The sequence below is a fragment of the Panthera onca genome, chromosome C1 (assembly GCF_046562875.1).
Source record: "Panthera onca isolate mPanOnc1 chromosome C1, mPanOnc1 haplotype 2, whole genome shotgun sequence".
In the NCBI taxonomy this organism is placed as follows: domain Eukaryota; kingdom Metazoa; phylum Chordata; class Mammalia; order Carnivora; family Felidae; genus Panthera; species Panthera onca.
In genome coordinates this window covers 116,150,372-116,165,364 of record NC_138346.1, presented here as the reverse complement: position 1 = coordinate 116,165,364, position 14,993 = coordinate 116,150,372, and the positions used below count along the sequence as shown (strand labels likewise).

The 14,993-nt window shown below is 36.2% G+C and overlaps 1 protein-coding gene across 3 annotated transcripts in view; it reads right to left on the bottom strand.

The window, feature by feature from the left end:
• Positions 1-14,993, bottom strand: part of ARNT (aryl hydrocarbon receptor nuclear translocator) — a 76,957-nt gene that overhangs the window by 40,541 nt on the left and 21,423 nt on the right. For all 3 annotated transcript variants that reach the window (XM_078451458.2, XM_078451459.2, XM_078451460.2), the window contains exons 2-3: positions 12,128-12,239; positions 4,647-4,691 (exon numbers count right to left, since the gene is read on the bottom strand). In XM_078451458.2, the coding sequence (XP_078307584.1) occupies positions 4,647-4,691; positions 12,128-12,239 (157 nt within the window). The remainder of the gene's footprint in view (positions 1-4,646; positions 4,692-12,127; positions 12,240-14,993) is intronic.

Genomic DNA, 14,993 nt, shown 5'->3' with positions numbered 1-14,993 from the left:
GTCAAAGATTAGTTAGCCATACATTTGTGGGTCTATTTCTGGGTTCTCTATTCTGTTCCATTGATCTGAGTGTCTGTTTTTGTGCCAAGGACTCTGCTTGCAATTACTCTGGATATTTATAACCAGAAGTGGGGCTGCTGAATCATACAATGATTCTGTTTTTAATTTTTGAGGAATCCATACTGTTTTCGACAGTGGTTAAATTTATAATTTACAGTCCGACCAACAGTGCACAAGGATTCTCATTTCTTCACATCCTTATCTAACGTTTATTTTCTGTTTCTTTTTTTTTAATATTTACTTTTGAGAGAGAGAAATAGAGGGCAAGGGGGGGGAGGGCAGAGAAAAAGGGAGACACAGAATCCAAACCAGGGTCCAGGCTCTGAGCTGTCAGCACAGAGCCCGATATGAGGCTCGAACTCACAAACCATGACCTGAGCTGAAGTCAGATGCTTAAGTGACTGAGCCACCCAGGTGCCCCTATTTTCTGTTTCTTTGATGGTGGCCACCATCATGGGTGTGGGGTGGTACCTCACTGTAGTTTCTATTTGCATTTCTCATGATTAGTGAGTAGAACATCTTTTCATAATCTGGTTTGCCATCTGCATATCTTCTTTGGAAAATTTCTATTCAAGTCCTTTACCCATTTATAATCAGGTTGCGTTTTTTCTTATTGAGTTGTGATAGTTCTTCATATGTTATAGATATTAGCTTCTTATCAGATACATGATCTACAAATATTTTGTCCCATTCCATAGGTTATCTTTTCACTGTTTTAGTTGATCCACAGAAATTTTTAAGAGATAATTTTTAGTTACGGCTTAAACAATGCTCTTTATCGTTTTGATCAAGGAAACATAATCCATTCATCCTAACAACTTTGGTACTTAGTAAGCAATAACCCATGTCTGCTAAATACAGAAACTATAGGATTTGTTGGGGGAGAGAAACCTAACTTTAAATACACTACTCTCGGAGTGCCTGGCTAGTTCAGTCGGTACAGCATACAACTCTTCATCTAGGGGTTGTGAGATTGAGCCCCATGATGGGTATAGAGATTACTCAAGAATAGAAATAAAAAATCATCTAAAAATAAGTTAAAATTAAATTAAAAATAGAAACACTATTCTCTGGATGATTTAAATTTTCCTCTTCTCACTGCTACAGGATATAGCAAAGATCTATCAACTTTGAGCTTTTGGGAGAAAGGTTAAGTCTCACAAAATTTGCAGTTAAACCAGTTATTAAATTAGAGCCAAGGGGCACCTGGGTGACTCAGTCAGTTAAGCAACTAACTCTGGCTCAGGTAATGATCTCACAGTTTGTGAGTTCGAGCCCCGCATCGGGCTCTGTGCTGACAGCTTGGAGCCTGCAGCCTGTTTCGAATTCTGTGTCTCCCTCTCTCTCTGCCCCTCCCCTGCTCATACTCTGTGTCTCTCTGTCTCTCAAAAATAAATAAATGTTTAAAAAAAAAATAGAGCCAAATTTATATTGTTCCTTCATAGGCTGTATATCCTCAACTAGTCCAACCTTAAGAATTTTCAGTTTTTGCAAATAACAGGAGGGGCACCTGGGTGGTTGAGTTTCTGACTCTTGATTTCGGCTCAGGTCATGATTCCAGGGTCATGGGATCGAGCCCTGTGTCTGGTTCCACGCTGAGTGTGGAGCCTGCTTAAAATATTCTCTCTCGTGCGCGTGCGTGCGCGCACGCTTTTTGGCCCTCTCCCCTGCCCATGTTCTCTCTCTAAAATAAAAAAAGAAGAAAAAATTAAAAAAATAAAAATAAAAAGAACAGGAGAGCAGAAGAAGAATGGGCAAACATGAGATGTAGTGGAATTTTAGCTCAAGTACAAATGGTCTGTTCCTAGGACACAAGCACGCTTTAAATCAGATGCTATAAACTCCTGGTGAAAACATGTGACCTAAACTGAAAAAAAGACCTATAATTTATATACTAACTTGGAATCTCAAGAATGAGTCTTCTAGATCGTTACTACTTAAAGTATGGTCAGTAGCTGGAAGCAGCAGCATCACCTAAGAGCGAATCAGAATGCAGAGCCTTGGGCCCTACCCAAGACCTACTGAATTAGAATCTTCATCTTAACAAGAAATCCCAGGTGGCTCTGTACATGCATTAAAGTTTGAGAAGCACTATTCTAGACACTAGTAACTCTGATATTGTACCTAGAGTTTCAAAGCCTTGACATTCTTAAAAATTATGTTATAGATGTCTGGAGAATGTAACAAAATGGCATTTGAACAAATCAATAGAAAGAAATAAATTAAAACTTTCAAAAGTAGCATCCACCAAGGAGATTTAGTGCTGACTTACAGAAACAATGCACGTAAGGCTTTCATACATTGACCAGAGTGGAAAATTCCAACTGTTTAAAAAAAGAAAAAGAAAAAGAAAAAAAAAAAAAAAAAAAGATAAAGAAATTTGGAGATGTCTCTCTCAGGCATTATGACCCACTTTTGGTAAAATGAACTGTGACAGTTTTTTTTTGTTTTTTTTTTTTTTATGATTGGGGAAAGGAAAAATGAACTTTTCTGGATTGCATATCTCTTGTACCTACTAGATTTTTTGGAAATGGAGGCAATGACTCAGGGCCAGAGCTAATTGACAAGTATAAGTAAGACTAGTGGTTACCACTATGCCATTCATATGCACAACACAGTTCCACTAATAGCATCTATCATCATAATTAGGGATTCCCAATGGAAGAATTTCCAGAACTGTTTGAGAAAGTCCATCCTTCCACCAAAATTGAAATCTCTTCCCCTCTTCACTTTTATTAATACTCATTAATTCTCAAGAGCTCTCTTGGAGAATTATTTTCTCCAATATTTTGAAATGATTTATGGTAGCCAAGTCATGGTTGTTGTTTTCAAGAATATCTGGTAGGATTCAGCAACTAGCAAGTAGTGAGAAATACAAGCCTAACTTTAAAAATTACTTTAAAAAAAAAAAAAGAAAGAAAGAAAATGAAAAAAAAAAAAATAGATGTCTCTTACTGCACTTAAGCATTATAAAACTAAACAATGGCAAGCAATTTAATTTATAATATGGACATCCTCTATGCAAAAACAAAAATTGAGGAGATTATGAATATACATGCACACAAACACACTGAAAGACACTTACATATGTACTGAATATTTCTGGAAGGATACTCAACTGGAAACTGTACTTGTCTAAGGGGAAGGGTCTGAAGTGAAAGGAAGATATAATTGCACTATATATAACTTTGTACTGCTTAAAAACTGACGACATATATTACTTTTTAAAGATTTAGTTAATAAAACAAATAAATGAAATCTGGACACTCATATTACATATATTTTTTAAATAGGGCTACTTTATTTATTAAATATTTGTCACTCAGCAAAGTAGATCCACCTACGTAACATTTTCAACTCTGGAAAGAAAAAAAGGCAGGTTGCAGGCAAGGCTATTTTCCTTTCTTTGATTCTTACTGCTTTCCTTACTTAAAAACAAAGCCAAATCATTGATCTTCAGCCAGAATAAGTATTTCTCTTCTCTGAAAAAACTCCTCCATCAATATATCGAAAAGTCCAGGGGGCACCTGGATGGCAGTCAGTTGAGTGTCCAACTCTTGATTTCAGTTCAGGCCATCATTCCAGGGTCTCAGGATCGAGTCCTGTGGTGGGTTCCAGGCTGAGCATGGAGCCTGCTTAAGATTCTCTCTCTCCCTCTGCCCCTCCCCAGCTCACACTCTCTCTCTCAAAAATAAAATTCAAGGGGCGCCTGGGTGGCTCATTTGGTTGCGTTGACTTCGGCTCAAGTCATGATCTCACAGTTTGTGAGTTCGAGCCCCGTGTCAGGCTCTGTGCTGACAGCTCAGAGCCTGGAGCCTGCTTTGGATTCTGTGTCTCCCCTCTCTCTGCCCCTCCCCTGCTCATGCTCTGTGTCTCTCAATAATAAATAAATGTTAAAAAAAAATATTTTTTTAATAAAATTCAAAAAAGAAAAAAAAATCCATTTTCAGTGTTCCAGAAGATTCATTATTCAAGGATACAAATACCAATTCCTGGTCTGTAGAAGTCAACAGGTATCAGAAGGTATGAAAGGTACATTAATGACCCCCCCAAGGAATTATACCTTAGCTTCCTCCCACGCTGACTCAAGACTTGGATATAAGATTTGCTTTGGCCAATGGGACACAAGCAAATGTCAACATAAAGCAAAGGCTTGCTAAGCACTTAGACTGGGACTTGTCCTTCAGATTGTAGCCAACGGCATGTAAAAAAACTCTGACGACCTCCTTAAGGACAAAAGACCACAAAGAAAACACCATAACAACCCAGCCAATCCACAGCATTGTCAGAAACTATAAATCATTATTATTTTTAAACCACACAGTAACAGATAACAGAAACAGAGGGCCTTAGGAATTCTCTGCCCTCTCTTCACTGAGCTCCTTCCCTTAGAGCCATTAACAAACTGCTTTAAAAAATTATTATGAGTTATAACATAATAGGAAACTTTAGTTTTAGGATGAAGAACTCTCCTTAGGCCTTAAGGACAAAAATATTACAAGTCAGAAATACCATGAACTAATTTTTTGTGTGTGTGAACTAATTTTTATTATCAGAAATCTAGAGAAAATTTTTCAAAATCTTACCTCAAAAATTTACTGTTCCCTTCTCCATCATCATCAAAATCCAACCTGGAGAAAGCCAAGAGTAAATATTATAAGCCTACTGCCAATACAGAGCATTATGAAATTAAAAATTCTCAACCCACAAGCTATCTGAACACTCACCCAAATGGAAGAAGGAAAAGAGGAGGTGTACAGAAGTGAAACAAAGCTATATGACTTCCTTGCACTAAACTGGGCAATCAAAAGAGTATCCACTGCTACCTTACATTTTCCTAAGTTGGCAATCCACCTTTGCCAAAGTTTTACATCAGAGTACAACCTCTACCAAGGAACAGGAATCCACTCAAAAATCAAAATGAAAAATTAATATGAATAATTCAGGTCCATTTTTCATTTCTGTGAAAGTTTTTAAAAGTTCATTTACTTATTTTTGGGGAGGTGGGGATGGGCACAGAGAGGAAAGAGAGAATTCCAAGCAGGCTCTACACTGTCAGCACAGAGCCAGATGTGGGGCTTGAACTCACAAGCCATGAGATCATGACCTGAGCCAAAGTCAAGAGTCAGATGCTTAACTGACTGATCCACCCAGGTGCCCCCATTTTTCATTTCTATAGGCTAAGCTAGGTTACCAGCTTTCTGAAACATATCCCAAAACAGTGATGATATATAAGGGAGTAATTTAATATCTCAGAAAGTTATCAAATAATGCTTCTTTCCATCATACATCTAATAAACATGTAATATATGCTACACTCAAGACAATGCTAGATGAGAAGAAAACAAGAGACTTGACCTCAAGGGACTGTCTATGTAGACAAAAATATAAAACAAGTGAGAATAGGAAAGTGCCATGTGAGAAGCAAAACCAATATGCTATAAGACATGTATTTAGTGAAAGCAGCAGTGACTTTCAAGGGATTAGGAAGATTATAGGTAACAAGATAGGACAATCTCCTATTAGTCTCTGTACTCTATTAAACTAAAATGATACCACTTTAACCCAGTGACCACTCTTGGCATCTCTACTAGTACCATAACCTCACATTATGAGTCTCTAGATGGGTTATATATTGGGGTGCCTAGGTGGCTCAGTCAGTTCATTCCTCTTCCTCCCTGTAGCCCCCTAATCATGTGTTCAAAATCTAACTATTAACCCAATAACTCCATTTCTAAGAATCTATCCTAAGGAAATAACTCAAGAGAAAAAAATTTATATACAAAGATGTTCACAGAGCATTTATTTACATCTTCAAAACAACTTAAATGTTCCAAAATAAGAAACCAAGTACATCCTCTTATATAACTATGAAAAATTATATTTATGTAAAATATTTAACACAAGAAAAAAAAAAGGTTACATATGGTTAGGTGAAAAGACCAGGCTATATAAAACTATATAATTAGGGTCGCCTGGGTGGCTCAGTGGTTAAGCTTCAGTCTCTTGATCTCAGGTCTTGATCTCAAGGTTGTGAGGTCAAGCCCTGTGCACTGGGGCTCTGCACTGGGCATGGAGCCCACTTAAAAAACAAAACAAAAACAGGGGTGCCTGGGTGGCTTAGCTGGTTAAGTGTCTAACTCTGGACTTCGGTTCAGGTCATGATCTCACAGTCTATGAGACTGAGCCCCACATTGGGTCTTCTGTGGCCAGCACAGAGCCTGCTTGGTATTCTTTCTCTCTGCCCTTCCCTGGCTCATTCTCTCTCTCTCTAAGTAAATAAACAAAAACTTAAAAAAAAATACAAAATACAAAAAAAAAATCTATATAATTATATGATTACAACTACTAATAAGATCTACATATAAAGAATGAAGGAATTACACTAAAAAAAAATGATAGGACATGACTTGGGGCAATAGGATTATTGCTATTTTATTCTTTCTATTTTCCAATCTTTCTTTAAAAGAATGTGTATTACTTCTTTTAATATATTTTCCTGATGGGGCGCCTGGGTGGCTCAGTTGGTTAAGCATCTGACTCTTGATTTTGGCTCAGGTCATGATATCATGGTTCATGGGCTTGAGCCCCATGTCAGGCTCTTCACTGGCAGCATGGAGACTGCTTGGGATTCTCTCTCCCTCTCCCTCTGGCGCTCCCCTGCTCATGCTCTCTCACACACGTTCTCTCAAAATAAATAAATAAACTTAAAAAAATTTTTTTCCTGATTACAACATACATTCATTTCAGAAAATCTAGAAATTAAAAACAAAAGAAAAAAAATCCCCCATAATCTCATCATCTAGAAATCTGATGAGTATCCTTTCAGTTTTGCTACGCACACGTTACACATATTTCTTTCTGACAGAGTGATATATTACATAAATTGTAACCTTCCAATATATTGTGAACATTTTTCTGTACTGATACATATCTGTCACTTCTAAAGTTTATTTTTTATCTTGAGAGAAAGAATACACAGGTGCACGGGGAGGGGCAGAGAGGGAAAGAATCCCAAGCAGGGGCTCAACCTCACCAACCCTGAGATCACAACCTAAGTTAAAATCAAGAGTCACTTAGTTGACAGAGCCATCTAGGCACACCATGTACTGATACATATTTGTCACTTCTAATAGCTATAGAATACTCCATTTTCAAATATAATACATAATCCCCTAATTTTGATATATTTTTTTCAATATGTGAAATTTATTGTCAAATTGGTTTCCATACAACACCCAGTGCTCATCCCAAAAGGTGCCCTCCTCAATACCCATCACCCACCCTCCCCTCCCTCCCACCCCCCATCAACCCTCAGTTTGTTCTCAGTTTTTAACAGTCTCCTATGCTTTGGCTCTCTCCCACTCTAACCTCTTTTTTTTTTTTTTTTCCTTCCCCTCCCCCATGGGTTTCTGTTACGTTTCTCAGGATCCACATAAGAGTGAAACCATATGGTATCTGTCTTTCTCTGTATGGCTTATTTCACTTAGCATCACACTCTCCAGTTCCATCCACGTTGCTACAAAGGGCCATATTTCATTCTTTCTCATTGCCACATAGTATTCCATTGTGTATATAAACCACAATTTCTTTATCCATTCATCAGTTGATGGACATTTAGGCTCTTTCCACAATTTGGCTATTGTTGAGAGTGCTGCTTAATTTTGATATTTATATCATTTCCAATTGTTTGCTATTATACAAAAACATAAACTGTGTTTAAGAGAGTGTACTCTGAAGCTAACCCCCCTAACCTCCCAAGGTTCATATCAAAGATCTTCCATTTACTGGCTTTAGAACCTTGAGTAAGTTACTTATTCAGTGAGTTAAAAATGTGTAAAACTCTTGGAGACATAGCAACTCTTAAAATGTTACTCATGTTACCACTTAAACCCAGGGATCACTCTTGCATTACTATTAGTGGGTGAAATTTAAAGACTAGTTGTAATACTGGTTCCACAATTTTTAAAAGGAAAGAAAGAAGAGAAATTTAACACCAAAAAATGGACAAAATACTACCAATTCTCTCAGGCTTTTCTAAAGCAACCTCTTTTCTGAAGCTTTTCCAATCTTTACTAATTATGGGATTTCCATACACAAAAATACACAGTACTGTAAGCATTCCTTTCTTAGCAAACTTGGCATATTCTACCTTGTACTCTATTTATATGTATAATGATTATTCCCTTTAGGACATAAGCAACTTAAAGACAAGAACCGTATCTTATTTATCTTTGTATCATACTAGCAATCAGCACAATATCTTATACTAATTAGGCAATTAATAAGTACTTCTGGAAATACATAAATACATACACGCTTCTGGAAATGAATGGACTCTGCATTCCAAACCAAGCAACATATCAATACCTTAGTGGAGAAATACACTGCAGTTCAGCATTCTCTAATTTTGAAAATGCAGACACAAAGTTTAAAGAAAACTGAGTTTTCTCAGCAACCATGAAATCTTTGGGCTTTGCAGACATTTCTGGTTTCATTGGTTTCACTACTTTCAGGAAAAGGAGGCATTTAAAGCAACAATCATAAGGATACTCACTGGGCTTGAGAAAAGAAGCATCAGTGAGACCCTTGCAACAGAGATAAAAGAATTAAAAAAGAATCAATCAGAGATGAAGAATGCAATGAAAAAGATTGGAAACAGCCTTGATGCAATGAACAGGAAGCTGGAAAAAGCAGAGGAATGAATTACTGATCTAGAAGACAAAATAATAGAAAGTAATAAAGCTGAACAAAAGACAGAATTATGCAAGACAAGAATAGACTTAGAACTCAGGGACTCGATCAAACATGGTAACATATGTATTATAGGAGTCTCAGAAAAAGACAGAGAAAAGGGAGCATAAAATTTATTTCAAGAAACGAAAGCAGAAAACTTCCCTAATCTGGAGAAGGAAACAGACCTCCAGATCCAAGAAGCACAAAGAACTCCCATCAAAATCAATAAAAGGACAACACCAAGACATACTGTAATTAAATTTGCAAACTATACTGATAAAAAATACTAAAAGCACCAAGACAAAAGAAGTCCTTAATGTACAAGGGAAAACTCATAAAGCTAGCTGGAGATTAATCAACAAAAACTTGGCAAGCCAGAAGGGAGTGGCATGATATATTCAAAGTGTTGAATGGGAAAAATCTGGAGCCAAGAATACTCTAACCAGCAAGAGTCTATCATTGAGAAGGGGAGACAAGAGTTTCCCAAATAAAAACTAAAGGAGTTCGTGACTACTAAACCAGGCCTACAAGAAATATTAAAGGGGATGGGGCGCCTGGGTGGCTCAGTCGGTTAAGCGTCCAACTTCGGCTCAGGTTATGATCTCATAGTTCATGAGTCTGAGCCCCGTGTTGGGCTCTGTGTTGAAAGCTCAGAGCCTGGAGCCTACTTCGAATTCTGTGTCTCACTCTCGCTCTCTCTCTCTCAAAAATAAATAAAACATTAAAAAAAAAAAAAGAAATATTAAGGGTGACTCTTTGAGTGCAAAGGGGAGATCAAAAGTGATAAAGGATCAAAGAAAATCTCCAGAAACAACAAAGCAAGCAATAAAGTAGCACACATCTACCAATAATTACTTTGAATGTAAATGGACTAAAAGTTCCAATCAAAAGATTATAGGATGACCGAATGGATAAAAACCAAGACCCTTGGGGGTGTCTGGGTAGCTCAACTGGTTGAACATCCAACTCTTGATTTTGGCTCAGATCATGATCTCCCAATTCATGGGATCCAGTCCCACGTGGGAGCAGCACGGAGCCTGCTTGGGATTCTCTCTCCCTCACTCTCTACGTCTCCCTGCTTGCAATCTCTCTCAAAATAAATAAATAAATAAACATTAAAAAAAAACTTAAAAAACAAAACAAGACCCTTTTATATGTTGCCTACAAGAGACTCATTTTAGACCTAACGATACCCGCTGATTGAAAGTGAGGAAGTGGAAAAGCAGCACACACATGGATATCAAAAGAAAGAGTAGCAATACTTATACCAGATAAAGTAGACTTCTTTGTTCTTGTATTGCTTTAGTCCTGCTTTGGTATCAGGGTAGTACTGACCTGGTGGAATGATACTGAATGTGTTCCCTTTATTCCATTATTTGTAAGATTTTGATAAAGATTGTCATTAATTTTTTTTTTTTTTTTTTTTTTTTTTTTTTTTTTTTTTAATGTTTGGTGGGGTTTGCCGATGAAGCCATGTGCCTCAGGTTTTCTGTGCTGGGAGATTTTTGATTCCTAAATTCAACTTTCATTCATGTCAGTGGTCTAAGAAGACTTCCTACTTGTTGCATTCAAGACTCATAATTCAGGGGCGCCTGAGTGGCTCAGTTGGTTAAGCGTCTGACTTCGGCTCAGGTCATGATCTCACGGTTCGTGAGTTTGAGCCCTGTATTGGGCTCTGGGCTGACAGCTCAGAGCCTGGAGCTCGCTTCAGATTCTGTGTCTCCCTCTGTCTGCCCCTCCGCTGCTTGCACTCTGTCTCTCGCATTGTCTCAAAAATAAACATTTAAAAAAAATTTTTTTTAATAAAAAAAAGGCTCATAATTCAATCTTGGTAACTTGTATGTTTTTAGGAATTATCTGTTTTTGTTTTTTTCCTAAATTATCAGATTTGTTAGTATATAATAGTTTATAGTAATCTATGTTATCTATTGTATTTCTGTGGTTACCTGTTGTATTGTTTTCTCTTCCATTTTGGTACTCATTGTAGTTTTTGAGTCTTTTCCCCTTAATGTTAAAATAATTCCAATTTTGTTTATTTTTTTGGAAAAACTGGTCATTACTTTCAATGTTATGCTATTGTTTATTATGGTCTTTATTTCTGATTTTTCTTTGTTATTTCTTTCATCTCCTAAATTTCAGCTATGTTTCTTTTTTTTCTAGTCCCTTGCGGTGTAATGTTAACTTGTCTTGAGTTTTTAATACAAAGATTGACAGCACAAATTTCACTCTAACATCTGTTTTTGCTGCATCCCATAAGTTTTGCAATATTGTGTCTTCTTTTTCTTTTGTTTTGAGACATATTTTCATTTGGCATTTGATTTCTTATTTTTCCCACTGCTCATGCAGTTGTGTGTTAGTTTTTACATATTAAATATTTAACGTAAATTTACACTGTAAATTTTCCAGCTTTGTTTTACTGTTATCTTTGGTTTTTTGCCATTGTGGCTGGAAAATACACTTGGTATGATTTCAGTTTTCTTAAATTTGTAATATTTGCTATGCCTTTTCTTAAGTGAATTAACCAATGGATTCTTCTATGTGTACTTCTATGTGTACTTGAAGAAAATGTGCACTCTATTTTTCTTGGATGGAATGTTTTATATATTATATCTTTTAGAACCATATATTCTCAAGTATGCATCATTAAGAAATGCTCTTTTTGAAAAAAAAAAAAAAAAACACTTTAACTCAGGGTACTCATTTAAAATAAAGCATATTGGGACATAGGGTGGCTCAGTCAGTCAAGAGTCTGACTCGTGATTTCGGCTCAGGTCATGATCTCACAGTTCGTGATATCAAGCCCTGCATCAGGCCCTGCACTACATTCCACTGAGTGTGGAGCCTGCTTGGGATCCTCTCTCTTCCTCTCTCTCTGCCCCTCCCCTGCTCTCTCTCTCTCAAAATAAATAAACATTAAAAAATAAAATAAAATAAAGCATATTAGAGGGAATGTGGCAGGAACAGGTGAAATAGGTGAAGGGGATTGAGAGTACACATATGATGAGCACTTGAGTAATGATGTACAGAATTGTTGAATCACTATATTGTACACCTGAAATTATATAACACTATATGTTAACTATATAATAATTAAAATAAAAAACTTAATAAAAAATAAAAATTAAAAAAAAAAACCCTGCATAAAAGAAAGTTAGATAAAAATGTTAATTCTGTGTAAGGAAAAAATCCAGGAACTAAAGAAAGATATCTGACAGCAGTGTAGTAAGTAACCAGTTGAAGTGAAAGGGTTAAGCATAGCCAAGAGGATTCAGCCACTAACTAAATCAGGCTGGCTTACAGGAGAGACACAACACATGATATCCAAACTCACCCTGGTCGCCGCTTAATAGCCCTGTGGACAATGGCTCCTCCACTTTGAATCCCAGCCCCAGGGTTTCCTGAGGCAATGGCTGGACCCAGTGATGGTACATCTGATGTCATTTCTATCAAAGAAAAATGGAAATATACATTTAAAAAAGATAGTCCTGTCTTCTTATCATCATCATCATCATCATCAAATTAGCTTCTTGGAAGAAAGGCTCAAGCTATGGGTGAAATCTCAGTAGTTTGCTAGAAAACCCTTATGCTCATATCCACATTGCTCTTCTTAAATTCTTACACTGGTGAAAGTATACATTCCCTACTTCACTTCTCCCTGCTTCACAGTTTGGAAAAGGGAGTACTAGATTCTATCTGCAGCCTTTACTTTTAAAAGCTTGTGAGGGGCACCTGGGTGGCTCAGTCGGTTAAGCGTCCGACTTCAGCTCACGTCATGATCTCACAGTTCGTGGGTTCGAGCCCCACATCGGGCTCTGTTCTGACAGCTCGGAGCCTGGAGCCTGTTTCAGATTCTGTGTCTCCCTCTCTCTCTCTGCCCCTCCCCTGTTCATGCTCTGTCTCTGTCTCAAAAATAAAAAATAAACAGTAAAAAAAAAAAAAAAAATTAAAAAAAAAGCTTGTGATAGTGACATAATGTTAATCTAAAACACACACACACACACACACACACAAAATTAGTTTATACATTTTACTCATGCAGCAAACATGTAACATATCCTTTCACTTATTTTATTTGGAAAATGAAAAACAAACAAACAAACAAACTGGAATTCTAACTCTACCTAGCAATATAACAAAGCCTCACTCACCTTTCTCTTCCTAAAGTGGTGCCAGTGAAAGCTGGCTAAAACAGGTTTAAATGAGATCCAATGTCACATAACACAAGAATATCCAAGCTTCAATTTAAAAAAAAGAAAGAACCATTCATCATACCAAGAACCAAGAAGATTTCAAATTGAATGAAAAATAGCAATCAGTAGATGCCAACAATATGGCATAAATGTTAGAATTATCTCACAAGATTCTAAAAGCAGCCACAATAAAAATGCTTCAACAATTACTAACACAGTTGAAACAAATACACAAGGTGAAAGCCTCAGCAAAGAAAGTCTAAACAAAGATAAGATATAAAGAAGAATCAAATAGAAATTTTAGAACTGAAAAATAACTGAAATAAAGTTAAGTGGATTGATTCAACAGCAGAATAAAAGGAACAAAGAGAAGAATCAGTGAAATGTAAGACACAACACTAGAAATTAGCCATTAGAGTCCTGAAAAAGAGAAGAGAAAGAGGACAAAGCTGAAAAATAATATCTGAAAAGTTCCCAAATTTGTCAAGAGATGTAACCTACAGCTTCAAGAAGTTGAGTAAACCCCAAAAGGACAAACCTAAAGAAATCCATCCCAACACATAACAATTAAACTTCTAAAAAGTAGCTAGAGATAAATGATACCTTACTTATAGAAGAAAAATAATTCACAACAGCAGAGTTTTCATCAGAAACCATGGAGACAAAAAAATGTGGAATGATATCTTTTAAAGTTAAAAAAAAAAAAAAAAATCAACCCAGAATCCTACACCCTGTGAAAATATCATTCAGGAATGAAGGAGAAATCAACACAGTCTCTAATGATTTAAAACTAATGAGCACTTGCCACCAACAGACCTATCCTAAAAGAATGGCTAAACAAAATTCTCTAAACAGAGAAGAAATTATATAACAAGGAATTTTGGAACACAACACATCAACATATATCAAAGAAATTAAAAAAAAACAATATGCAAAAATATGGGTAAAATCAATAGGCTTTCCTTCTCCTTTGAGTCCTCTACATTATGTTTAATGACTGAAGCAAAAAATACAACACTATCTGTTTCTAAATGAATACAGAAAAAATAATTAATACCAATTACAAATGGGGATATTAAAGGGTGGTAAGATGTCAACACTTAAAGTGTTAAAATGACACCAACAGACTGTGATGTTATGAGACATAATGCAATGCTCACTACAGCAATTACTGGAAAAGGTATACAAGGTGATACACCAGCAAACATAAATAAATCAAAATGGGATTCTTACTTAAGATTTTTTTTAAGGTTTTTTGTTTGTTTTATAGTAATCTCCATTCCCAATATGATGTGGCTCAAACCCACAACCGCAAGATCAAGAAATGCACACTCTTCCAACTGAGCCATCCAGGTGCCCCTCAAAATGGAATTCTAAAAAATGTTCAAATTACCTACAGGAAGGCAGAGAAAAAAAACACAGAAATAAAAACCCAAACAAACAGAAAACAAAAAATAAAACAGCAAACTTAAGCCCTAACATATTAATAATTTTATGTAATTAATGTAAGTATACCAATTAACAGAGATTGGCAGAGCAAATTAAAAAACATAACCCAACTCCCAACTACATGCAGTCCACAAAAAGTTGCTTCAAATATAACAGCAGAGACAGGTTGGAAGCAAAAGAATGAAAAAAGATATATCATGTAAACACCAATCAAAGGAAAGCAAGAGTAGCTATATTAATAATCAGATAAACCGACCACAAAGCACATTATATAATATTCAAGCCACCAAGAAGACAGTTGGTATGTATGTACCAAACAACAGAGCTCCAAAATCTGTTAAACAAAAACTGACATAACAGAAAGAAGAAAATAATTATAGTTGGAGATTTCAACACCCCTCATTCAACTGACAGAACAATTAGACAGAAAATCAGCAAAGATTAAAAAAAAAAAATGACAGCCTCAACGAACAGGGTCTAATTAACATTTACAGAAATATTCCACCACACAATAGCAGGTACACATTCCTATATTCTTTATATTCTGTCCCCAGAATA